General features: G+C 38.1%; 1 protein-coding gene across 1 annotated transcript; it reads right to left on the reverse strand.

Moving 5' to 3' along the window:
• Positions 1-640: 640 nt before the first annotated feature.
• mfng (MFNG O-fucosylpeptide 3-beta-N-acetylglucosaminyltransferase) lies at positions 641-25,585 on the reverse strand. Its single transcript, XM_088074830.1, has 8 exons — positions 24,867-25,585; positions 16,965-17,010; positions 16,171-16,273; positions 13,646-13,799; positions 6,434-6,519; positions 5,260-5,425; positions 5,008-5,093; positions 641-1,651 (listed from the first exon to the last, which is right to left on the reverse strand). The coding sequence occupies exons 1-8, from the start codon at positions 25,224-25,226 to the stop codon at positions 1,600-1,602; spliced, it is 1,053 nt and encodes a 350-aa protein (XP_087930956.1). The 5' UTR covers positions 25,227-25,585; the 3' UTR covers positions 641-1,599.
• Positions 25,586-27,072: the final 1,487 nt, after the last annotated feature.

Consider the following 27,072-nt stretch of genomic DNA (forward strand, 5'->3'; position numbering starts at 1 on the left):
ATCATCGGCTTAAAATTTTAGCAGTTTATGATAAGCAGCAACCTTCAGCAAGCTCTCACTCCAAAGTCATCAAATACTGCGGCTTTTGCAATACTTTTGGCATAAGATCGAGACACCAAAAGCCACTTTTTACAAACACATGATACACCGCTCGACAGTTTCAGCTGAGGATGCAGCCGGACAGACTCGTCTGCAGTGTTATTATACAATGGTGGACAGCTGAATGCCAACTGCAACAGCAGCATGACACACAGACAGCGGGGTCTCAGTTGTGAACACGGCCAGATGGAACTTGTCAAGTCTGAATGACACGCCACTGGATGGTGTCAGGTTGAAACGCTGCTGGGATCTACGTAATATAAGGAGCATGAAGGTCCCTAAAGGGTGGACAGGAGGTGCGGTGAATACATCAAACAAACCCTGGACTTTAATGTGGGAGTCCAGTGTTCACTTCCCAGCTGGATGTGATAGTTTTTCTGTGATTTCTGGCTCCAGAAAGTAAGATGGCGATGACTGGAATGCCAAATCAGGGCTTCAGAAGAACAGTCCACAAACCAATGGGTGATGTCGAGGTAGCTACATTCATTACTGAAAAAGTATATGGTTAATGATCATAAAGAAAAGGCAAAACAAAAAAAAATACAAATCTAAATTTAATCAAGACACTGGTTTAAATTTTTTTTTTTAAATGTACAATTTCATGTTTACTTTTTGTCCATAAAACAACTTCATGAAGTTCCAGTCAGTGCTGCCCTGTTTTAAGTGCTTCGGTCACACAGATAAAATCCTCCAAACAAAAATGTTCAGTAGTACAGACGCAAAAAGTCATCTTTTTTTTTCATGTATCTGTGTTTGTAACACAAAGACGAAAGGAATATCTTTACTCAGCTCAAAGTCAAGATTTTGTTAAAATCTTTTTTTCTGAGTCCACAAGTGTCCACCCAGCTAGCAAGTTTTGGTTCTAAAAATGTTATGATAATGGTACGATGCAATGTTTTGGTAGCGTTTTCAGCGGCAAGTTTTCTTTTAGTTCCCAGAATGTTCTTTTTGGGTTAACATCACATTACATTACATTTTCAATTTTTAAAATAACATTTTCTGAATGTCGCTTTGAAAATGTTCTTTTGTTTTCATGTAACATGTGAAATGTTTTATGAAAGAACATTCTAGGATCTGTCACCTCTCAACATCACCAAAACATCCCCCGAATGTTGCGTCTTAGTCAGCATTTGACCATATAGGGACATTATTTGAAATTATAAACATCCTTAAAAAGTACTTCGAAGATTAAAATGTTTTCTTTAAAACATGATTGCAACTTGTAGGTAACGTTAGCCAATGATGTGGGAAGGTTCCCTGCTAGCTGGGTTTATTATAAGCAAGTGCCGAGGACCCAGACTGTTATTGTTGAGTCCTCTGTTGTCCGAAGCACCTTTTTTTGATTTTCCAGTTCTGGTGTCTGCGTCTCGTATTATTCCATCAAATTAAATCCATCAGTTTCCTCTGACCTCAGAAAATATCCAGGAAAAGTTCTTCATCCAGCAGGATTACCAGTCTTGTCTCATTTGTGTTTTTAAGTTGTAGTTTTCCACGAGGAGTTCAAGGACACCAGCTGGTGAAAGGATACAGGATGCAGTGGACAGTCTTAAACCTGCAGAGAACAGAAATGATGAATAATAACTCAGAGGCACGTTTGATTTGAAAACTTTCTCAGTGTTTGTAATGTTTGGAATACTTAAAAAGCCACTTTACATCTGGAAAATTTGCTTACAACCCTGAAAACACACTAAATTTTGTGGGTTTTTTTGAATGCTTACTAGCAAATAAGGACTTTCGTGCAGGAACAAAAAATATTCAGATGGAATTAAATTTCAGTGGATTTCTGCTTGCAGAAATATGTGTTTGCCTGATGACATCCTTTGCTCCAATTGTTATCATACTTCCTGTCTTTAGTTGGATGCATCGACAGGCCACCACAAAATACTGTACGTCTCCGTCCAAGCAGCGCTTAAATATTGTTCCAAATTAGGCGGCACAGAGTTTGAAAGAAAATCAAATATGTAACAGATATATAAAGACATGACCACCATAACATTTTCACAGACCTCCATGCTGCTCTCTAGTGTTTACTTACCTGTTTTCCAGCCTGTACATGACGTCACCAGTAAAATAGATAAATAAATAAATGTTGCATGCTAGTTAAGGAAAGGAGTCAATACCATATTCTTAACAGGTTGACTTGTGTTTAAAAATCTCACATACATGCACTAATTTTGGGGGAAAATGGGTATAAGGGAGAAGAAACAGTACTGTGCAAAAGTTGCAATCTTTTGAGGGTTTTTTTTGTTTTGATTTGTTTGTTTGTTTTTAATTTTCTGACATTTTTGCTTTTTATTTGTACATGAAAATGTAAAGGTGGAGAGAATTGAGGGAATGAGTTGCAGCAAAGGTACCCAAATAGCATTAAGCAAGGACATAATAACAAAGGCAGTGTCTTAACCCTTTGAAACCTGGTTTCCCAACAGTTTCTTTTGTTACATTTGTGCACCTTTCACTAGCATTTAAGCCTGTAAAACCTGAGCAAATTGGTTTGAAACATGGCAACTGGCAACTTGGTAAGAAATATCCCTCAAATTGTATGAATAGCTGATGAGAAAATTAACTGAAAAATGAGTATAAAAAGACAGAAGAGAGAGAGTAAGAGAGAGAGAAAGAGAAAATATTAGAAAATAATTATTTAATTATAATTATATATTTAAAGCTAATTACAAAAAAATCTAAAAAGGCTTTTTCTTTATTTATTTTTTGTTTGCTTTGCCTTTTACCATGTTTCTTTTAGTTTCAGGTAACTTTTTACTAATTCCATGCTAATTTTGTGTAGTTCCTTGTGAAGTTGCTCATTGTCTTCTGATTATTACAGAAACAATTTTACACGTTTGTGATGTGACCCATGTGTTTAAAAGAGATAAAGCCAATTTGCTCACGTTTCAAGGGGTTAAACCCCAAAGGCTGCAAGGATGTCTTACAGTTCTTTATTACACACATTAAGGATTAGTTTATATAAACAGGAAAGTACTAAAATTTGAATATAATGCCCTCGCCAAGATATGTGTTATAAAAACAACTTAACTCTGCTTGTACTCACTGACAGAGCAGCTTTCCGGGTCAGAGTCTGCAGTGACCCTCGAAACTCGAATACCAACACGACTGCATTTCAGTAACAGTAGACCTGTTTTATTTTCTGTTCAGCAGCCTGCACAGTGAGCTGTGGGGTCTGTCGGTTTGCTGTGTGTGTGAAAGGGGACATTAAGTTATCTGTGACTTTGTATCGTCCTCCATCAGCAGCCGGTGGAGACTGCGACAGCACTGATACAGATGATCTGCTATAAAAGGAGAGAGAAAGCTTAAGCAGCTAAAAATAGTCTGGCAGGGGCATCTAAAGAAGATGTCATACATTAATATCATAACGCTGGAATATTTATGCTTCCTTCTAATTTTTACCTCTGGCAAGGAGATGATGTTTTTGCTATTTGTTTGTCTGGAGTTACCAAATTTGTTAAAAAGTTTTTAGATTAAAGTTGGTGGAAACTAAGTCATAGACAAAACAAATTATTAGTTTTTCTTGAATAAATTCTGCTTTCCTGGCCATGAGATGTTACATCGAGTTTTACTATATCGACTTCTTGGAACTTAACTTGTAGATATTGTTTCAGTTTTGGTTGAGTTTTAAGAGATTTCTTGTCACTGTGAGATATGTATTTTTTTGGCACACCTGCCACTTTTATGTCTCCATATGTAATATTTCTTAACATTTTCTTTTATCATTATTGTGGCACATTCACACCAAATGTGGACAAGCGTTTTACACATGGTAATATTACTTACAAATTCAATGCAAAGACACAAATAGATGCAAATTCAGATCTGGCAACATGGATGATACATTATTCACCTGGTTTCCTTTGGATAAACAAATTTAATTTCCACAAATACACCTGCATAAACAAAAGATAATATATTTTTAAAAAAGGCTCTGTTTAAAAGCCTAGCCAGCGTTGTTTGCACAGGCAGATGAGCATCTAACTCGCTCTTTAAAGGTTGCAGTGATGTTGAGTGTAACTCTGTGCGGCACCAGCGGATGGAAACAAATGGAAAGAGCTCACTGTGGAGCGTTTGTGTTGTTCTTGCAGCTGAGGATGGGGAAAACTGGGAAAGACAAACACATCTGTTGTGTTACATCAAATTGCTTTTATCTCCGGCTGAAGAGAGAACATGAAGTGGAGCTCCAGGAGCGTCACGTCTTCAGGTCGGATCATCAGAGCACCAAACCCAAAGTGCTGGAGGTTTTTAGAGCAAAGCAGCTTGTGGTAAACAAGCATGAAAATGAACTATTAACTTAAATATTTATTGCTAACATGCACTTTATATTTAATTTCTTGATTACAAGGTTTAAGATTTGGAATGTGGCTACATCTATTTTTGGTCCACATAAAAGGCTTTTTTCAATCTCTGCAACACTTTTGTCCAGAATAAGAAAACAACTCTTACCTGTATAAAATATAAATATATAGTATAATGGTAATTTCCCCTTGATAACCAATTTAAAACCAGCAAATCACAGAGATGCTGATTCACATGGAAGAAATTAGCTTATTTGCATGGGATTAAAATCACAGACGTCCTCCACAATTATCATAAATTGATGATAATGTGTACACAGATATGTTGCTTTTATCTCCTGATTCATGAGTACATGAAGCTCTTTCTTCCTACTTCTTTCTGAACATGTGATCTTTAAGTTTAAGTGTCTTGAGTATTTGTTTACTGAGATTGATGTATAGGTTTGTATAGCCCTTCTTTCTTTATCTTTTTGTTTTTGTTCATTGCACTTGGCTGCAAGGCATGTTTGCTTTTATTTGTGTGTTTTTCTTTTATTTTTTGTTTTATGTTTTCTTCTTTTTTACATGTTCAAAATAAAGGTTCATTCATTCATTCATACAGACAAACCTGGAGGGGTCTTCCTCCTTAGAGAAGCTTCCTTTCACCTCAATGCTGTTCATCTTGTTCTCAAACATCCCGTAGCTCAGAGTCACCTGCAGTAAGGAGAGAAAACACACACACACACACACACACACACACACACACACACACACACACACACACACACACACACACACACACACACAGCTGTCAGAAGAAGTGTATTTGCATGAATATCCGTGTGTGTGTGTGTGTGTGTGGTTGTGTGTGTATCACTACCTGGTGTGGGATGCTTCTGTGGCTGATGAGCAGCAGGTTTTCCAGGTGGGAGTGAAATAAAGGACAGTGAACCATGGAGATGCCGAGCCTCTTCTCTACGATGAAACCCACCGTACAGTCGTCAGGGAGACGGATCGTTGCTGACGTCTGCTCGAACCTTGAGCCGCTGAAAGACACACATACAAAAACCCACACAATGATTACTGCAGGTTTACACTCAACAGAATACAGATGACTCAAGACAAAAATTGTATTTTCACAGATTGTGCCTTTAAATTCTAATTTTTCTGCTTATGAGGAGAGAAATTCTCCAAAATAAAAACTATAAAACTGCCTAACTTTAAATGTAATAGGATAGTGCTGCAGCTTTTGCATGTTTGGGCCCATTAACTATCCGTTGCATGTATTTTACTGCTGACCTTTTCCAAAGAACAACCGTAAATTCTCAGATTGATTCCCTACCTTCTCGCCCTGGGCAGCCATTAGTCTCAGCTCTTTGAGAGCAGTATAAACACAAACTTGCAGAGAACTGAAACTTACTTTAGACTGGTGATTCATCACTGTGAACATTTAGTCAGCTTTATTTTTCTGCTCAAAGTTATGCTGCTCGTTGATGCGGCCGGGGAAAGGGACTGTTTTGAAATTGTTGTGTGAATGTGAAAGTGTTATAAATATTAACATATTAAAATTATTAAATATTAACAAGAGCCTTTATTCTTTTTACAACAGAAAGCTAAGGCCTCTGTCTTCCGTTAAATGATGTTGTAAGCAAGAAATGACATTTTTTCACCACCGTACCTGTAGTGCAAAAACACACCGTGGTGCCTGAGGAATTAATAATGAATCCATCAACACTTTTTCACTCTGCTGATAAAAATGTGATAAAAATAATGATTTATCTATCTACATTAAAAAATCTTTTGGATCAATATTTTTTTGTAAAATCTGATGAAAAAAATGTCAGATTTTTGTATTTTATTTTTTTATGACACAATTATTTGGCTTTATTGAATTGAATAACCTTTAAGCTTAGGTTGTATAGATTTTAGGGATATGAAGTATTTGAGAATACTCCTTTATCAACAAGAGCAAAAACACTGAAATATTAGAAAATATTTTATTATTTGGACCCTATGAGGACGCTGCATACACATGTGCATCAGTTCATAAATACCTCGCCCATGGCGCCATCTTCTCCGCCAGCCGTCGACTCAGACAGAATCCTGCTCCTCCTGTAGCGAACCAGAAGCGCACCTCCCTCTGAGTGACCAAACACACACACAGATATTTACAGATGCATATATGCAGCTGCTGTCAGTCATACTGTTGCTTTTAAACAAAATCCCCACTCTTTTAATGACCAAACTATTGGAAAACTCACAAAAAGAAAACACAGCTTGATCGTTATTTTAATGAAAGCAGCATTGCGTTGCCATAGATGCACAGACAAAGGCCAGAGAGTTAAAGCGAAAGTTTGGTCCTGACATTGTATTTCACAGATACACACTGTGAGACCAAATCAAACACAAGCAAACAGTGACAAACTTTTCAGAAGTACAAAACAGTGCCTGATGTGTTTAACTGCTAAGCTGGAGATAGACTTGCTTTTAAAATACGCCTTTGTGTGCACATGATGGCTGTCTGTGTCTGTTTTGATCAATAGTCGTACATGATCTCAAAATTAACCCTACGCATTCACAAGTTACACACATGAGGGGAAGGAGTATTTTTAGGGGTAGTGTGGTGTAGTGTGGGGTAGTATTGTATCACCTTCAGTGAGGTATTTCTATAAGTCATACTGTTTTCTGTATTCTTTATGACCTGGTTTCTGTTACTGTTTTCAATGGTGCAAATAAATAAAAATTAAATTAAATTAAATTAAATTAAATTTGACAGAATCAGAGGTCAGTAACGCATGTCAGCAGCAACAGCAATGGCAGAAGACAAGCTAATAGACTACACCCGTAATTTCACATTGGCATCACGAGAGAAATATACTTGCCAGTTGTCCCAGTGTGCTTGATTTAAGGGCCTTTGCACACTAAGTCATTTTTTTGGATGCAGTTTGTTTGAAAAAAAAAAAAAACAGAGAAACCGTGCACATTAAGTCTGATGCATTTTATTGTTGTATTAGTTGTGAAAATTCATAATAACGCAACAAAATAATAGGACATATTTCTTTCTTTACTCCTCGCCACGGGAGGTACCTATCAGACTGTCACCTCTCTTCATGTGTTTTGCATTTGGCTACCTGAAAGGCCTGAACTGTCCTCCTCTCTGTCTCCTCACTTTCTGTCTGTGTGAGGTCCAAATCCTCCTCATCGTCATCCACCTAAATATTACTATCTGGCCTGCTAAAAGTTAGCTATCCGAGTAATGAAAATGAAATGTGCACTCCATTGTCTTTATGGTTTCATGGTAAAGCAACTCTCTTTTGATTTTTGACAGATGCAGAAAATTGAACCTGTTACGAAACTTTTAATGACTGACGAAAGATTCAGTGTGATTGAAAACGTGAGGTTGTGTTTATTTTGAAATGTGCACCAATTTTGCATGAAAAAAAAAACAACAAAAGCCTTTAATGTTGCTTCTTCTACCACGATTAACAACATGGTAACCTTATCGAGTGTCACTCGATAAGCTTATCCTCAAAGTTCTGCAAAGTTGTAAAGTTCTGCAAAGTTCTGTATCGTCTAAGTTCCCTGGCGTGCCCTCTAGAAGAATCCAGTAGCACGTGTAGCACATGGGCAAATATGTAATCAATTCTGTTCACAAAGAAGCCGGTTGTCTACCTGAATGTGTTGTTAAAATGTAAGTTTATCTTCGGCCTTGTGCAGTATTTTGGTATCTGCACAACCATCAAAGTCCTCTTGGATCGTATTTCATTTTACCACCTGCTCCTGTAGCAACCCTTTTTACACCAACGCAGCTTGAAACCTTTTGATCCAGTGCTATTGTCAGTCTGTAAGCAGCATTACTGCTCTTAAAGTTTCATTCTGTGATGTCGTTAGGGTGTAAATTACGTTCAGCAAAAAAGGGATCAGAATTCTTGTAGTGAGTGTGAGGCATTCAGTCTCTCTGACCTTCAAATGTACAACTTCTTCCTACAATTCTTTTGCTTGACAAGAATTTCTTTCTGTTTATCCTCTTGTGAGTCACACTTAAAAAACACACACCTGCAGTCACAAATACAGACACATACACATCTACAGTGTCATCAGCCAGTATTTTCATTTGAGAATACAAAAACAAATCCTAAAAAATGCAAAATATACAAAGAAAAATCAGTGTGCACAAATGTATAAAAATATACACAGGGATATTAGGAATATTAGGACAAACTGACGCAGTATCTTCACTCTGACAAACAAACGTCTGTGATAGATAAGAAAAACAGAAGAGAAAAAGCGCCTTTCTCGTTGACCCAAAACAATAAAGTGTAATACTTTTCTTTCCCCCTCCTATCTGGTTTCCCTCCAGACTTGTATTGATTGTTTGTTCTTCTCCACCTGATATGAATTGCATGTCTTTATCTGCTAACTCTCTGTCATTTCTCAAGCAGATGCTGTTTTTGTTTTTTTATTTCCAGCAGTAAAAACAGTTTGGGTGTGTTAACGTCTTCTCACACCTGAAAGTATGAACCAAAGTCTGAATTAGGAATTATGTTTTGTGTACATTTTATCGGGTTAGTTCTGGTTTCACGTTGCCGTTTTTGCACTTATGATGCATGATACAAAACATACCTAAGTCCTGTCGTCATCGCCAAACTAAGCTGCGTGTCCCTACGCTTGCAATTGATTGTTTTGAAGACGGATGTTGTCAGTTCAGTGGGAAGCCTTCTATTGCAGTTTGAGTACATTTATAAAGTTAGTTGCCATGTGCTTGTGTTGTCTAAACATAACCACGTGCAGCGTAATCCAACCATGTGCTTGTGTTGACATCATGGAAGTGGCATCCCAAAACGTAAACAGCAGACGCAGAAGAATTCGGGGAGTGTAATATGTAGTCCAAAGCGGCAACATGTGACGACCTATTAAGGTGGGTGTGACAAGGTCAAATGAGAAGTTTATAGCCAGACTGTCAATACAGAATAATTACTCTCTATTTTCTTTCCTTTACTTTGCTTTCTCTGTGAATCTTCTGCCTTAATTTCCTTCCCTTTCATTCTCTTCATCCTGTTCAAACATTTCCTTCTACTTTATAGTCTTTCTTTCAATTATCTGTTCATTTCTTCTGTTTGCTTCTTCTCAATACATTTTCCTTTTTTTTTTACACTTTTCATTTTTCTCCTTACATTCATTTCCTTTCCTCTCTTTTTCCGTGTCTTAAGTCTTAGCATTTCCATATGTTCTTTCTTTTCACATTTTCTGCCTTTTTTTCTGCACCTCCTTTGCTAATGATCCTCTTCCTTTTAATTTCTTCCTTATTCTTTTCATTCCTACAGATCTTTATCTTCTATTTCCTTCCTTTTGGTGTCAAAGGCCATTTCTTTGCTTTCCTTTAATTCCCTTTTCTACCATTTATTTCCTTTGGCTCCTTCTCTTTAAATTTCTCTTCTTTTTTGTTTTACTGTAAAGTTCTTTTCTTTCTATCTCTCTCCTTTCTTTTCTCATCCACCTCTCATCCTCACAATGGTGACAGGAAATCGAAAAAGATAGTCGGCAAGATATAAGAAAACGAGAGGAGGAGACGGAGAGGGAGCTCGACATTCGTTTTTGTTTCACCCATCCAACCCCGGCGAGGGATTGGAGATGATGAAAAATAGGAAGAATTGAGAAAAGGGAAAGAGAGCAACGGGAACAGAAGAAAGGGAGGAGAGAGAGAGGAGAAGAGCGAGGAAGCAAAGATAAATAAAAATCTATTTTTCAGTGTAAATGGGTGCAATCAGAGTGGAGAATATGACACGAGGGAGACGGAGAGACTCACTCCAAGAAATGAGAGAGAGTGTTGAAGAGGGCAGGGAGAGAGAGAGAGACGGGATGACATGCTTTTCAGAGAGCTTTCTGGAATCAGGATGCTCTTTAACTCAATAATAGCATTAATTCGACTGTAGGCATGTGAACTCAGTGACACCACAAACACACACACACACACACCTGTGAATAGCTGTGTGTGTATTCCAAAAACAAACTATTGACCTTTTTCAGTTTGACAAACGCTAAACCGTGAGGAGTCCTCCTTATTGTGTGTGTGTGTGTGTGTGTGTGTGTGTGTGTGTGTGTGTGTGTGTGTGTGCGTTATCACCAATCAATATCTCGTACAAGACACTAATCACCTATTGATCCACTTGTGTCCGAAAATCCTTCCCACATGAACAAAAGCTGTATTTTTCCTCCACTTATACACATACATATATGCATCCCTGACAGCGACTCGTCAGCACAGATGAGAGTGAAAATAGAAAGAGTGAGTATAGATTCGGAAAGTATGGATTTTGAGCGGTGGTGGTTAACCTGGCTGGGCTGCATCTTGGCACAAAACCAATGAAGGGAGACCTCAGCTTTGTTTTACAGTTCATTAGTGTCCTCGGTGGAGCCACAGAGCATCGAAGAGAGAGGAAAAGAAAAATGAGACATGGAACGAGGAGCAATGGTTAAAAAGACAAAAGCAGGAGAGGGACTCGGGAGACCAAAAACATTCACAATGTGGGTCTCATTTTTTGCAGTTTTGGCCATCATTCCCATCTGTTATGATAACATTTACTTAAACTGCAGAGCCACAGATGGCACAGTCTATCTGGAAGTTTAAGATGTTATTTAATCAACCTTAATAAGTGCTCCACCAATGGTATTTCTGCTTATTGTGATTTCATTTCTTGGAGTCGGAAGTCTGTACAACCTAAACCAAAAGTTTATAAAATCAATAAACCATACTTTTTCATACAAGTATTGAAAGTGTCATAAATTAAATTTTTTTTTTTAAAGAAATTGTATGTTTTTTCATTAATTTTTACCTCATGACTATACAAAACATGTCAATCCAGACGATTTCTAAATGTAGAAACAAGAACTAAATATTTCTTACCTCTCCATAAGTTATTTGAACTGTGCACATGATTAAGATTTTAAGATATGCTCAGTTTTATGAGCAGAGTGCAGAGACGTTTTGATTGTTTCAGTGCTTGTTCCTTATTTTCACAACGAAAGAACATGAGAGGAAAACATACAGTTGCTCTCATTTCTATTCAATTTATTTTCCACAGAGTGAAATGGTGGAGCTTTAAATGATTAAAAATCACCACAATCATATCAGTTCACCACATACAGCGCAGAACGTAAGAGATTTAATGAGGTTTGAATTTTTATGCAGATGGAGATTATGATTCACTGGGCAGTAAAGGAACTTTGAGATTTGCATGGTAAAGAATTGATGGGTGTTTCTTGCAGCTGATGTGTTTTGATGCAACAGAAACAGAAGCGTATTTCATGAGAAACAGCTGACAAACGTAAACTTGCCAGCAAGTAAAGGTTGAGATTATTTCTCAAAGTGTCCATAAAAATGTCCTTTGACCTTTGAACTACAGCATGTTTTAAATGTGATGAATGATTACGCTGTGTATTTCTTGTGCCCTTTTAAAGAAAAATGGGTGGAAGAAAAACTAGAATGATGGGATGTAAAGTATCTCAGAGGGCAGGACAGCGAGTTAAAATAAATCTGTGGAGTTAAATAAAGTAATGTATCTCCGGGGGTCACCCTGCCGTACAGAGTTATCGGTCAATTAAATCCAGTGTGGGTTTCAGAGGAGTTTCAGTGTGCTGCGGTGCAAACGCTGCTTCAGAGGCCTTTATAATACTGCCAAGTTAAAAAAATGCTCCAGGGAAACACTGAGGCAATTATTTGCCTGGTATCCTTGTAAGTCCTGTGACCACAATGAGCTAACTGATGAGTTCATGCAAGACACCTTGTGCCTCTTCCCACCTGTCTCCTGATTGGCCAGTGCTGGTTGTCTGACGGCCTATTTAAGTCTGAGGAAGCACGCAGTCTGTAAGTGCTGATGATGATGGAACAATGACAAGATCACTTTTCTGTCAGCTATTTCTCCATTTTGTCACATTTAATATACCTCCACATGTAGAAAAAAAATCTAGTTTTTCTTTTTAGTTGATATGCAGGCATGTTACTGGATGAGACTGAGGGACAGTTCATTCAAAAAACAAAAACCCATATTTTTCCTGTTATCCGTGGTGCTCTTTATCAGTGTAGTTTGTCTGGGTGTGAGTAGCAGCGTGTTGGAGATACAGGCTGTAGAGTTGACTGCCTTCTCTTCAATATAATGGAACCAGATGGCATTCAGCTTGTGGTGTTCAAAAAAAATCAACAGAAATGTCTCTTTCCAGAAATCATAACCCGGGTACTCAAGATAATCCACAGACCTTGTTGTGAGCACTTTCATGGAGGAACTATTTTCTTTCTACTGAACTAACAGCCTATTCACATTTAGAAGTTGTCAAATGTGCCGCTTTTGCAGCGTAAATGTGTAAGATCCTGACGCCAAAGGCCGCCTTTCATGCTCGCATGATGATAATAATAATAATAACTTTATTTATATAGCACCTTTAAAAACAGAGTTTACAAAGTGCTTGACAAAGCAAAAGCAGAGATGGGATACACTCACGGTGATACAACAACAAAGAGACACAGCGCTATTGAACACAAGCGACATGAAAGTAAAGTACGAATATTGAATAATTAGACGACATCACGTAGAAGCAGGTCTATAAAAATGAATTTTAAGAAGTGATTTTAAAGACAGAGCCGTTCGCAGTGTAATTATACAACGCCAGATGGCTGGACGGCACTTTTCACATCCGCATGATACTCCACTGCCAGATTGTAACGCCGGTCACAACGTGATATAGAGAGCACAAAGGTCCCTAAAGGGCAGGTGGAAGGGGAGGGCGATGGGTCCAACAAACCCCAGACTTTGATGTGGGAGTCTGGTGTTCACTTCCTATCTGAATGTGATGTTTTTTTTCTACATTTTACCATATGCCTCTTTTGCCTGTATTTCAGCATCCATGCCCTTGTTGCCACATAACCACGTGCAGAGTAATCCCACCATGTGCTTGTGTTGACATTGCAGTGGCAGCATCACAGAACACATTAAGCAGACACAGAAAGATACCAAGAGCGTAATATGTAGACACGGAGGTCCACTGCAAAGCGGCAATATGTGACGACATGGGGTGAGAATGTGTTGCAATTACATATGCCAACCATATCACCACATAGAGAAAAGCAAAGTTTATTTGATGTCCTGAAGTGATAACCTCAACATGTACGTGGCATAGCTCTGCCTGGCTTCAGTCTAAAAAGAAATTAAATCTGCCAAGAAATCTACATGCACCTGTTAAGGTTACGCTTAATAAATATTGTGATACGGTACCGTTGCATTGCCCTCCAGCAGTTCATGTGCAGTGATGGGTTTGTCCAGGCTCGGTTTTCCCACGTAGATGTCACTGTTCTGGGGAAAGGCCGATAGCAGGGAGAGGAGTGCCTCCGGGTTCACATAGTTATCATCGTCCACATGGCAAAACCACCTGAGGAGCCACACAGGAAGGGACAGAGGAGACGACGCCATTAAAATATAACAATCTGTTTTAATCCTTTGAAACATGGGTTCATTTTCTTCAGCTGCATTCAGACACTTTTCACAAGCATTGAAACCTTTGAAACATGAGCAAATTTAAAATAAAGGCATCACCCTGAATGTCTTGCAAATTGCAAAGAAATCAATAAAAAGTGAAAGAAAATGACCTGAAATGAGCTTAAAAGGCTTGAGAATCGAATAGGTCATTTTAATTTATTTTTCTAAATTGTCATCTCCTTTTTCTTAACTTTTTATCATTTTCTTGCTATTTTTTGGGTGATTTCTTTTTAAGTTGCTAAATGCCTTCTTCACATGGTTTCAAAGAGTGAAAGTAAAAGAAAAAACACAGGAAACAGAACAGCACTTCTGTCTTTTGTTCTAGCAAATTTCCTGTTGTCCTCACAACATGAAATCCACTGTTAGTCTGTGACTGATAAAGCTGTTTGGTTTCCACCTGAATGGTTGGACATGATGTCGAAGCCTTGTTCCAAACCAAACAGACTTTTACTGCAACATCGCAGTCCAAATGACAAAGCTGCTGGTACAAAACGGAAGTGTTGTTTTGTTTCCCCCGCCATCCTAATGGCTGCCCAACAACACGTACGGCTTCTTTCCAAACCAAACAGACTCACTTCCCTCTCAGTCCAAATAACTAAGTGGGTCCTGGAAGCAAACTGAAATGCTCGTTCATTTTCTCTGCCATCTTAATGTCAGGACAGCAGTCGGAGACTTAGTCACACACCAAACACAAGCTGTTGAGCCTCATTGTATTTTACACAAATTAAAAATGTGACCTAATATCAACACCACATTGCCCAGTACGCTGTGTGGCAGCCTCAAGTGGTGTCGTGAGTTGAAATTAATTCAAAAAAAACACTCACAGTGTATGATCTAAAACATGATGAAGCCTTCTCGAAATACTGCTTTCCTTTTGCTGCCATTTTTATCATTGCTCCAAAAAATTGGTTAAAACTACAGTGATTTAATTGGCCACTTGAGGTCAGCAGAGCCAAGTTTTAACACATTAACATATCAAGTGGTTCGAATGGTTTTACTCGATCAAATGTCCGCTGGTGGTCGATATCAGTATTGTGGGTTAGTAGGGTCCTGCGACGGCGAGTACTATGTTCAAAATGATGTTTTCAGCAAAGTAAATGGACATGTTTTTTGTAATGTGCTGACAGAGGAGGTCAGCCGACATAATAGCAGTATAAAGATAAAGAAAGTCTGGGTGCCCAGGAGTGCACCAGGTAGAACAGACACACATGTATAAATGTTATGTCCTCGCTGCAGGGGTCACAGGTTCGATTGCAACCCACAACCCTTTGCTGCGTAGAGTGACAGTCTGTCAGCCTATAGCATCCTTGGCTTCTTAGTCAGATCCGCCAATATCTTCTCCACAGTGCCAGCCAGTCATCCAAATAGGGTCACTTCTGGCTCCTAAAATGCCAGATGGCCACTGTCGAAATGCCAAACTCAGGGTTTCAAAATGTGAGATAACAAACCAATGGACAGTTTCATGGTAGAGATGCTCAACAATTTATATTCTTTGGTATAAATCTGTCAAAAGTAAAAGGCAAACCTAATGAAACTGCTCCCAATGCCAATGGGTGTTTAATGCATGATAACAGCTTTCTGAACAGACTAGTGTAACCTAGTAGCCTTTTAACCCACGTCTATGATACCAAAAATCATTACTAACACCAATTGAAATGGACGAACTAAATACCACCATTGTGGTTAGCATGGGCAGACTTGTTGGTGAACAGCAGCCAGTTTACAATCTAGCTGATACAGAGAAACACTGTTATTTGCAGATGTGTTTTTGTCCATCTGGCCAATATTTTTCTCCTTGTAGCTCTAGTTTTGGTCTCCACCTCTAACTTCTGAGAAACATCTCATTCCTTCCTAAATTTTCCAGTATTTTAATGTAGTGGTCATTCACTTTCTGCATCTGGTATTAGGTGAAAGTAATTTGTAAGGAGAGAGAAGGCATTCTGAACACAGAAAAAGACGTCTGTCATGCCCACACTGTTAAAATGAAGAGTGACCTCTGGGAAACTGTGCATGCAGCAACAACAAAGACAGTGACAAAAGGAAAAACAAAGGATTTTAACAACTATTCCTTTAATAAATCTATATATTTGTGTATATGTGCTTACGCAACCCTAAAAGATTATTTACTCCTTTGATTTCTCCTTTCACCACCTGCTGCTGCGACAGCCCGGTTTTCCCCACGGTGATCATTAAAGTTTGCAATCTTAATCCGATCTTTAAATCCAGTGTGGGCAGGGTGATAGACGGACCTTAATTCATCTCACCTCTTGTCTGAGGTCATGAAGCCATCGTACTCGGCAGACATCTTGCAGGACAGAGCCTGCTGGCTGTGGTCAGACTGGCAGCCTGTTACCACCATGTTGTAACCTGGACACAGACACAGAGACACAGAGATACACAGACAGAGAGATTTTGATATATTCAACTGGATTTTCTCTGTTTTAAAGGTTTCCTACATGATTAAACTGTAGATATTGACAATTATGTTATATACTACACTAATCAGATAATTAACAAGATACTTGCTTAGAATGTGTAAAATAGGTTTACTGCAAAAGATGGTAGTAGAGTTCATACAATTTGCTGACAAAGAGGGGGGTTAGGAATTGAACCAAGGAAAGAAAGAGAGAGAGGGGGCCAAGGAGAAATGGGAGACTGTGAGGATGAGAGAGAGAAGAAAAGTGAGGAAGAGAGGAAGAGAATGAAGGAAAAAAGGTGTCTCAAGAGTTTTATTTGTTTATTTATTTTTATGGGAATAAAGAAATGGGTAACAAAAGAGGAAATGACCCCCACAAAATAAATTCAAATTTTATGGGAATTCATAGGAAATATCTTGCCAAGCTGCTACCTAAGTTTCCCCCCATTATTAAAAAGAAATCAAACCACTTTTCTCAAGTTTAAGAAGTTTAAAGGCTTTTGAAAGGTGTCCAGTTCTTACAGGGTTAAGGGAACTTGCCCTAACCTTAAAGAACAGCCCCAGGCCACACCTCTGTCCATATACTTTTGGCCATACTTTATACATACCTTAATCTAAATTTGAGACTTATTTACTTCTTACCTTCTGAACGTAAATCCTCATCCTCCGTGTCTGTGAAAATGAAAGTCTAGACAGAAAGAAAACAGAGAAGTAAAGGGATTTAACGACACCAGCCTTGATTATATTTGTCTTCTTACTGCATGTCCTCAAAGCACTGTCATTAAGACACAAAAAACACACACGGGATCAATATCATTTTGAAAGGAACAAATTCGATGTGACAAAAACAAGGTTCCCCACTGTGACCTGACAAAAATTAGTTATCGTGCACAGACACAGAACACACACACAGTGCACACTAACACACACATTTATGATCCAAAATGGTCCTTGGAGCACTACATGGCAGAGTCAATTTGTTCTTTGGCAGATATATGAGTCAAATAAGTCTCGATTCACACACACTCACAGCCTTTTTTTAGTCATTCAACCTGATAGATGTTTAGTGCAACACTGAGCTCTGGTGGTGTAAAATTGGAAAAACAGTGATTAAAGCTCCCAGGCAGCAGATTACATTTTATTTTTACTCTTTTACGTAAAAAAAATTTAAAAAGCTAAAGTTTACAGGTTGTGAAGTCCAAAGAGAAAAAGCTGCATTCCATGACTTCTGAAAGTAAGAAATGTACATAGTTGAAGAAATTAGAGGTGAGACCAAGTTATTGTTTTGCAGTTATTGTTTTAGGTCTCAAGTTTTGGCGCTCAAGTTGTCAATTTGGGTTTTGAATCCTTAACAAGGCATAATGAAATCTACACCAAATGAAATGCCATTTTAATCCTTTAAAACCTGGGAAAATCAGCTTCTTTTTTAAGAAGGCAATGAGCCACTTCAGAAGAATGAAGTGAATTAATTAATAAAAATAAATAAATAAATAAGCAAAAAGTACCAAAAACAAAAACAAATCAACAAACAGATAAAAACAGTACAGTAAAAAAATGGAAAAAACCTAAAAGGCCCTGCTTCAAAAATTAAAGTAATTCTGTAAAGATATTAAATATTAAATTAAAACAATATTATTGTTATATACAATTTTTTTTTCTTTTTTTTTTGGCTAACTGGGGAACATTTCTGAATGAATGAACTTCGTTGGAAGTTGTTGGAAATAGTTTTCTTTTTTTTCTTTTTCTTTCTCAAATGCAAAATCACCAACAATTCCTCAAATATACACCAATGTTTTAAAATTTTCCACACCCAGTTAGAATCTTGCCTCCGTTTCATGTAGCAGACTCTTCCAATGAAAGATTTAAAAAAAAAAAAAATCTGTGTGGTTCATGAGTCACTGACACTGAGGAGGTTTGCACCAGGGGATTTAAACAGGCAACCTTTGCGTCACACTCCATCTCCGCAGCCCCTCAGGCTGAACCACGCGGTGTGTTTGACTTCCTTTGCCAGGCAGGCACTAAATAACCTCAGAGCAGGGCAAATCACCCGTTAGATAAGATAAACATAAACCGTAACTCATGTTTTATTCAACTCCTGGAAACGTTTTAATGTGTCTTTCTGAGTTTTTGCTAGAATACAAGAATACTAAAAGTGTTTCAAGCACACATTTTAAAGTATTTTGAATGAACTCTGTATAAGTGGCCACAACACAACAGGGATGACATTAAGTACATTAAGAAATATTAAGATTAACAAGAAGAAAAAAAGATAATGGAGCAAATATACACTATATGACCTCGAATAGGGCTGGGCGATATAACGATATCAGTCGCAATATAACTTTTCCTCGGTTGAAATATGAGATGTAGTTGATAGAATATCAATAGAACGCATTCCAGCTATGTTTTGACAGACAACACGAACAGCCAGTGATAAAAAGAATAGCGCGACGAACCAAATGCAGTGAACGACTTTGACTCTAGAATAGAGTGTTTGACAGCCACAGCATTTCATCGTCACGGCTCAAACAGCTGATGGTCCGACAGCAGCGCAGTGAGACAGACAAACAGAGCGCAGCTTCTCCCTAAAGCACCAAAGTGTCTGAAACATCACATTTGCAGAGGTGGAAAGTGACTTCTTTAGACTTCTACAGATTTCTTTTGGTTAGTTTCAGGTTTAATCAGACTTTGGATGGATTATTTAGAAACACCAGGACGCATGAGCTCTCGTTATTATTACCAGGGGCAGATGTAATGTTTTGGGGGCCTGGGGCCACAAGCACATGATCTTATTTTCACCCTTTCTCTAACTGGGAATGTTGGCAGGCTGTTGGTAGCTATAGGAGAAGTAGGCCAACTCAAAAGTTTAAAATTCACAAATTAAATGATTAATAGCACAGAAGTTGAAGTCAAAGTCCTTCAGTCAGGAGAGGTTGGCCTATTATCAGCACAATGTGCTTAAATTTACCTGAAATTTGTTTAAGAGGTAGAGGTGGGTCGTGAGACTTTTTTCCATATTGCCCAGCCCTAACCTTGAATATTACAAAAGTTAGAATTTAAATGCAGTCAGTTCCTGCTTATGCTGTTTTTGGTTTTGGTTTTTTTTTGTGACACCCTCAGATTAATATTTCATGCTTACACACCCATCTAGAAACAAAATCCAGATTCAGACAGCACCTAGAGGCGAGGTCAAAACAGAGAGAAAAATTGCTCATGTGGAAATGTTACATAAAAATATTCAAAGAGAAAGTATGAAGGGAAAGTGTACATGAAGGCGTTACATTTAAAATGATGGCAGCATAATAATAATAGACAAAATAGAACTGATGCAGCATAAATATTTCCAATCTTGTACTGTTAATACTATAATACCCAAAATACTGTATGTATGTATAGTGAATTGTGTGTGTGTGTGTGTGTGTGTGTGTGTGTGTGTGTGTGTGTGTGTGTGCGTGCGTGCGTGTGTGTGTCTGTGTGTGCGTCTTTCAAAGAGATAAAGATAGCAAAAGCGGAGATAGTCTAGTTAGAGTGTGAAGCGCTCAGGGTGTGAAACTGAAATTCTCACCACAGAGAGGCACTGAATGCATGATAAACATTTTTGTGTGTGCAAGTGCACGCGAGTGTGTGTGCATAGACAGCATGAATAAGAGACAGTGAGGAAGAAGCTTTCCAGACTGCCTGACGGGAAGCTGCAGCTAATGACTGTAATCCGTGGATTACATGATCAGATTAGTAAAAATATATTCAAAGGATACCTTTAAAAAAAAAAAAAGCAAGAGGCCTGTTATTTTATATGAATCACAGACATATTCCCCTTTACATCAACTTTAGATGGTCAAGAGTTCAGAGAGAGGACTGGAGACAGAGAAGAGAAATTGAAATGTGGCTGTAAATTGTCTTGCAGCCCTCCAGTAGAGGGCGACAGAGCTGCTGTTTCATCCAGATGTGTGTGAATGTTTTTGTTCTCCTATCGTTGTGAGGTTCGGGGTTTTAAGACCTGGAGAGTGAGGCCAGTCCCCACTTCTTCAAAAGGATGTTTAGAAGGAAAAAGGCTGTCATGAGGATATGGTAAAATTGAGGAATGGATAGCAATAATATATACTGAATATATGCAACACCAAAAATGTCATTTTCCCAAAAAAAATTAGAAATCTACAATTTCTTTTGTAACTTACAGGACATTTCTTGCCAGGTTGCTAATGGCCTTTTTTCCCCATGTTTTCAAAAGAATTCAAACCAATTTGCTCAGGGCTCAAAGCTTTAAATATGTGAAAGATTTGTGCAGCAAAAGAAAATTGATGTTGATCAAGGTTTCAAAGGTTTAAGCCATATCTCATGACTTTGTCACTCTGGCTTTGCTCCGTTGATGACAATTACTCAACAGAAATTCATCAACTAAATCATAAAACCGTGTGTTTGTGGTGAGTGTTCTTCGCTGTGTGTGTCCACATTAAAGTGACTCATCTCCATAATATTCCCTCTGCTGCACTCTAAAATGAAGGCTGCATTATTTCATCCATCAGCTCTTAATACTCATCTACTTCTGCCTTTGTCCATCCTTCCCTCTCATCCCTCCATCGCTGCAGCAGGAGGAGTAATGAGATACCTGATCAGTGCTCTTCACCACTATCACCAATATAAACACGACCATCATCCACACCAGTAAAACCTAAAGGTCCATCATCACTGTTTCATCTCGTCTGGTCATAACTCAAACTGAACTACCTGCACCAAGATCAGTGCGCCTGGTCTGAGGAACAAAAATGGCAGACTGTGAGCATGGAGAGTGTCGTAAACAGAATCTGAGAGGACGTTTCACTGAGGTCAGGCAGACGTACATTAATCTCAGCTCGCTGTTAAAGGGCCATTAAGTAAGATTTGCACTGCCCCGTGGCACAAAATGGCTGCAATATATCTGGCTAAGGTTTTTGATCAATACTTCCCAGATTTCTTGGCTGCGTGATGGGAATCTGGCATTCAAATCTTGTATTTGGACCTTCACTGTGTCCCGCAGAGGCTTTTCGAGGTGCCGGAGTAATTGAGCCAAGAGCGAAAATCATGGTATTATTTCATCACTTTATCAATGTAGATTTATCCAGTTGCTCAGGGAATTCAAGCCAAGGACAATCACAAGATTCTATTTCACGCATTAAAGGTTCGGTGGGAAAGTTTTATAAAAACTTTATATTGCTCCTCTGAGGCTAAACACCACAACTTTTCAACATTAACGTCAAGCAACATTTCATTAGAAAACACAGCCAGGAGAGAACGTTTTTGGGATGCGGCCAAGTGCTTAAAAATGGAAACTCATGAATCCACTACAGTTGATACTGAACTAAAATATTTTTTTAAGTGAGTCGGCCCACCACTTTGTTTCAGACTGAAGTATCTCAATAACTGGGTTGTTATAAAATTGCATACAGACATTCATGGTGCCCAGGGGATGAATTTATTGATCCTCTGACTTTTTCTCTCATGCCACCACCAGGTCAAAGCATTCACTTATCCTAAATATCAACATCTGCAAGATACAATTGCACTTACTTTTGCACGAACATTGGCTGTTCCCAGAGGATAAACCCTCATCACTAAATTTCATTTAGTCCAATTTAACTTATGACCAAATAGTTGCAAAAGTAAATACAATCCCATCAGCTTCAGTTGTTCTTTCTGTTTTGTGTGTGGGCATTATCACTCCACTTCATGAGGGCGACTTCAGTCACAGGTGCTTTCCCCGTACGCAGTTGTTTTTCAGTTTCCATCACTAACAGCTGTGACTCACAGCTAAAAACTTCAAGGAGACAAAATGTTGATAAAGACCAATAAAACCAAATATGGGAGTGGGGTCGGGGCAATTGGAAATAAGAATATTAAGTGTTGCAGCCCCATTAATCTTCAAGATTTCTGTACATTGTATTTACTGTAACAACTGTTTTTCACCTCTACTTTTTTTTGGTTTTTAACTGTTGTTGTTTTAAGTTTGGTTTGCCTTCTCATTTATGATACACCATACTTGCTGCCAAGACTTTTTTATTAATATTTAATATTTGTTATATTTGAAAATCCAAATAAAACACTGTTAAGTTTATATGTGTTTTTCTTAAACTTTTTATACATACACTTTTTGGATTATTTTTACCCTAGACCACCAAAGAACCATACATGGCAACTTCATTGACCTTGATTTGCAACATAAAAATGTCACAAAAGTAATAAATTGTAATATCCTCCAATAACAGTCTAGGGTTGAAATTTTGAATTTCCAAGTATTTCAATGGATGCCCTATAAAGGGTTAAAAAAAACTACCAAACTGTTCTGGCTGTTGTGTTACTTGTCTTTACCCACTTAGTAATTCAATTCACATTACTGATGACTATTTGTCAAAAATCTGGTGTAAATATTGTCTTTAAAGATTAATATGCAACTCCACAGAAAATGTAATAAATCGCAATATCAGTCGCAATACTCAACATATCACAAACTGTTTAAAATCGTAATAATATTGTATTGTGACTTCAGTATTGTGATAATAGTGTGTTGTTGGACCTCTGGTGATTCTCGTCCCTATAGCAACTGCAGAGCTGGTTAGAAATGCTTTTCACCCTGTGAGATGGACAAAGCCTTGTGATGTGTGTGTATGTTTGTGAGTGTGTGTGTGTGTGTGTGGGGTGTGGGTGAGGGTAAGATTAAGTTTGTTCTGTTCTGCAATCTGCCTCTCCACTTCCTGTTCTATGACCAGCTTCCGTTTCAGTATTGTTAACAGAGTTGCTACACAGCGGCTGCTTCCCCTCAGTCCAGACAACCTGCCTGCACAGCTTCCTGTGAGAATGCGTGTGTGTGTGTGTGTGTGTGTGTGTGTGTGTGTGTGTGTGTGTGTGTGTTTTCTTGTATTACTTCATCTACGCTTGCATCTTTGTGTGTTCTTGTGTATAGCCGGTCAGGTTTTTTTTGAATGTGTATATGTTCTCTAATGAATGAGATTATCGCTCAAAGCAAAGACAAAAACAGTCTTGTGTTTTGTGTTTGCACTTAGAAGGAAGAATTGCACCGTCCTCTTAAAATCATGCCTTTTCTTTAAGTCAGCACTTTCTCTGAAAAGTCTTTCTACACTGAGGCAAAAAACGAGAAGGTAAAAGATGAACACTTCCTCTCAAGGTCATCTGTTTTGCTTATTTCAAAAAAGGAAATGACCTCTGTTTCATGAACGACAGCATGTAATTAAATTAAGTCAAGTGCATTCATTCAAAAATATATGTGTATTTAAATTAAATACAGCTACCACTGCTCCTCACTGAATACGTCACATGCTGTGTCTGTTTATCAATACTGTCAGACACTCAAAAAGACCAAAAAGAGATGCAAAGAAACTACAATGAGACACTCAAATGACACAAATATATCTCAGAGAGACACAAAATGAGAGTACAAGGCAAAAATGCCAGCCAGCCTGCAGTGAGTGAATAAAGCACCTCTGACTTCAACAATGACTACACTGAAAGAGAAGACGGAGAGAAAAAAACTGCTGCCTGAAATTCAGCACTCAATACTAGAACTCCTGTGGGATCAAAATCTTTGGGTGACCTGTGATAAAACAATTTCAAGTGGACTAATGGAAAAATAACAGATATTCTAAAGACAAGGCTTTAAAACACTTTTTTTTCTGTGTGTCTAAGTCCAGTGTGTAGGATTCAGGGGGATATACTAGCAGAAATGGAATATAATATAAAAAAGGTATGTTTTCTTCAATGTATAATCACCTAAAAATAAGAACTGTCAGGTTTTATTAACTAAAATGAGTAATTTACGGTATATTTCTACATACAGAGCGGGTCTCCGTCCAAATTGTAATGTGCAATCCTCACTGCTAGGAGCCTCTTAATCCCCCTAAATCTTACACACTGTTCCTTTAAACCAAACAAAACCCTTAAACAGTGATGACTTACATTTTCTTTTCTGATAATACTGGCTACATCCCTGCAGCTCTGAAATGTTAACAGTGAAAACTGTGCTTTTTTAGACTGACACCAAAGGTTTCAACAGGCTGCAGGAAACGAATAAAGCTTGTTTCTAATACCTCTCATTATGTTTTGTCTTGAGGAAATTTTCTCTTTTTTGTGTTCTTTTTATTATTTTTTTGTCAATTTTTGAGCCATTTCTTGTGAAATTCTTCATTGCCCTCCTCCCAAGTTTTTGGAAGAAATCTAGACAATTTGGCCAGATGTCAAAGGGTTAACTTTAATCAGCCTAGTCATCATCAGATCATCAGACCTGCAGCTTCAAATCAGGAAGGAAGTGAATGTTTTCATTTCATCATCAGGTGTACAGCACATGTCTTCTCTTTAAAAAAATATATATATATAATCATATAACAGAGAAAGTTATATAGAAATAAATATATTAACAGAGACAGTTTGGCTTTAACATATACATATGTATTTTTGGTGCTTTGGTACTTTAGGTGAAAGCAGCAGCAGTTAATATGGCATATAAATGTTAGACTTTCCAGAGCAGCCAAAAACAAAACAGACACTTCACACACTCACATGCGCTTTGGTTCTGGAGATCCACGTCTCCAAAAGGAGCGCAAGACGCGTCTCGTGGAACCTCCCGGTGGTTTTCACAGCGATGAAGATGTCCTCGAGCTTCAGTTTCGGCTCGGTGACATGTGCACCTGTACCATCAGAGGCCGGCTGCCCTCCGTGCCCGCTGTTATTTCCAACCGGGTTCTGTGCGTCCTTAGCCAGGGATAGATCCCGCCGGAGTGCGTAAACAAACCCAACCGGTGACTGATCCACGCTGAGTTTGGGAAGGCTGCTGGTGCGTAATTGGAAATCCACATACAGAATGATGAAAAAGGTGAAAACCAAGACGGGCAACTTCCGACGTATCCATCTCTTCTGCATCGTCGACAAAAAAGTTATTTAAAATCCAGAAAGCATGAAAACCACCTTCTTTGTCCCTTTGTATGAAATCTTAATGTTCGTTTGTTTTGGTCTAATTTCGTAACGGTTCCTCCATCACCTCTCCGGCTTCCTTCTTCATAATCACAGTTGTTCCTCATTAATTACCAAATAGTTTACATGACTCTTTCTCAGAATAATTTAATAATTTCAATAACTTCTTACAATTTCAACTGTTTTATAGAGGCCACAGCTGCAAGAAAACGCTGATTTCCTCTCATTTTGTGCGTAAAAGCGGCTGCCACTCACATATATTTGACTTTGTCACCGTTCTGCCCACCCATTGTCACCACTGTCAAGCTGCAAAGAATCACATGATGGGACTTCCCAGTATAGATTTCAAAATAAACTGCAACAGAGAGATTTATGGCATACTTCCTGTTCAAACCTTTGAACTTGCACTTGAATATAGAAATAAATAGTATATTTGAGGAAGCAATTTGGAGCTAACTGCGCCTGCTCCAATTCTTTTAACCCTTTTAAACCTCCTTTGAAACTGTTTATGAAACTTCACCCTCAGTGCATCATCCACATGACTCAAACCGTTGTGGTTTGCATCCTGACAGTTTCAAAATGAGATGGCTGCTGTTAGAAAAACAAAATGAAGCCTACTGTTTGCTGACATGATTCTCTTACCTCTGCCTTGCAATAGTTATGCTTTTAAAGGGTTTTTTATCAGTGTAAAATTAATACTAAAATTAATGTAATGAAATTGAAATAAAAAATACACATTTAAATAGCATGTTCTTGTGTTTTGGATTTAAAAATTCTATTTGCAAAGTCCTGCTTTTAAAAGCTGATATCAAGCACTTTTGTGTGTTTTTGGATCAGGCTGAAACTCCCAGAAGCTCTGTATCGGTAGCTCAGAGTGCTGAAGAGGAAGGAAGAAGCCGGAGTGTTTGGCTGTGGTTTACTGTTTCTGGCCGAGTGTGCAGATGACACCAGGCTCAGCGGGCTGTGGTAAGTTGTCTGGTGTATGGTTTGTGATTGATTCTCATTTTTTGAATTGTTGTCAGCTCTTCATATATATCAGCACTTCCAAACCTGGGACGCAAGAAACCTTTCTCCCATCTTTACTTTTTTCTTTTATCTCTTCAGGATTCTTTAAAAATATATATTAAAAAGCAACAATTTAAAAAGGCAACATCACTCTTTGGTTAAACACAACTTGAAGAAGTTTGCAACTTGTGATAACTGGAGTAGACGAAAGCCAGGGTTAATCAGGTCACTTTGCTCGGGGGCCACTTTGCAAAATGACAGGAGGCCAGGGGCACGGAAGTAAACAAACATCAGTAATCAATACACAAATGATTAGCCCGCAGCTGAGGTGACACCTCACAGTTATATAATCAAAAGAAAAATATTTTTGTATTAGGCTGTGTAAAAAAATAAATAAATAAAAAATAAAAAGCTCTATAATATTGGCTGTATTTTACAAGTTTGGAACTTCAGTCAGATTGCTCCTGACTATTTTTTTTATTCCTTGTGTTATTTGGTCTTTTATCTATTTTAAACATTTTATTGTTTATTGTTGTAATCGCTATTTACCGGTTACCTTTTCTGTGCTATTTAAATCCTGCTCTGTAGAGCACTTCAGGCTGCATAATGGCATGAAAGATGCAACCTAAAAAAAACTGATTTCATTTATTTTTTTAATAAAAAGGCAATTTCATGTAAAGTTATTGCACCATTTTTGACTTAATGTGAGTTCTCCTTTAAACAGAGGCATATTGGTGTCAATCTGAAATTCTCACGAGGCCTGTTTTCTGGACAACATTTTGTCTACGGC

The sequence above is a fragment of the Plectropomus leopardus genome, chromosome 3 (genome assembly GCF_026936395.1).
Source record: "Plectropomus leopardus strain MGB_pleo_1.0 chromosome 3, ASM2693639v1, whole genome shotgun sequence".
In the NCBI taxonomy this organism is placed as follows: Eukaryota; Metazoa; Chordata; class Actinopteri; order Perciformes; family Serranidae; genus Plectropomus; species Plectropomus leopardus.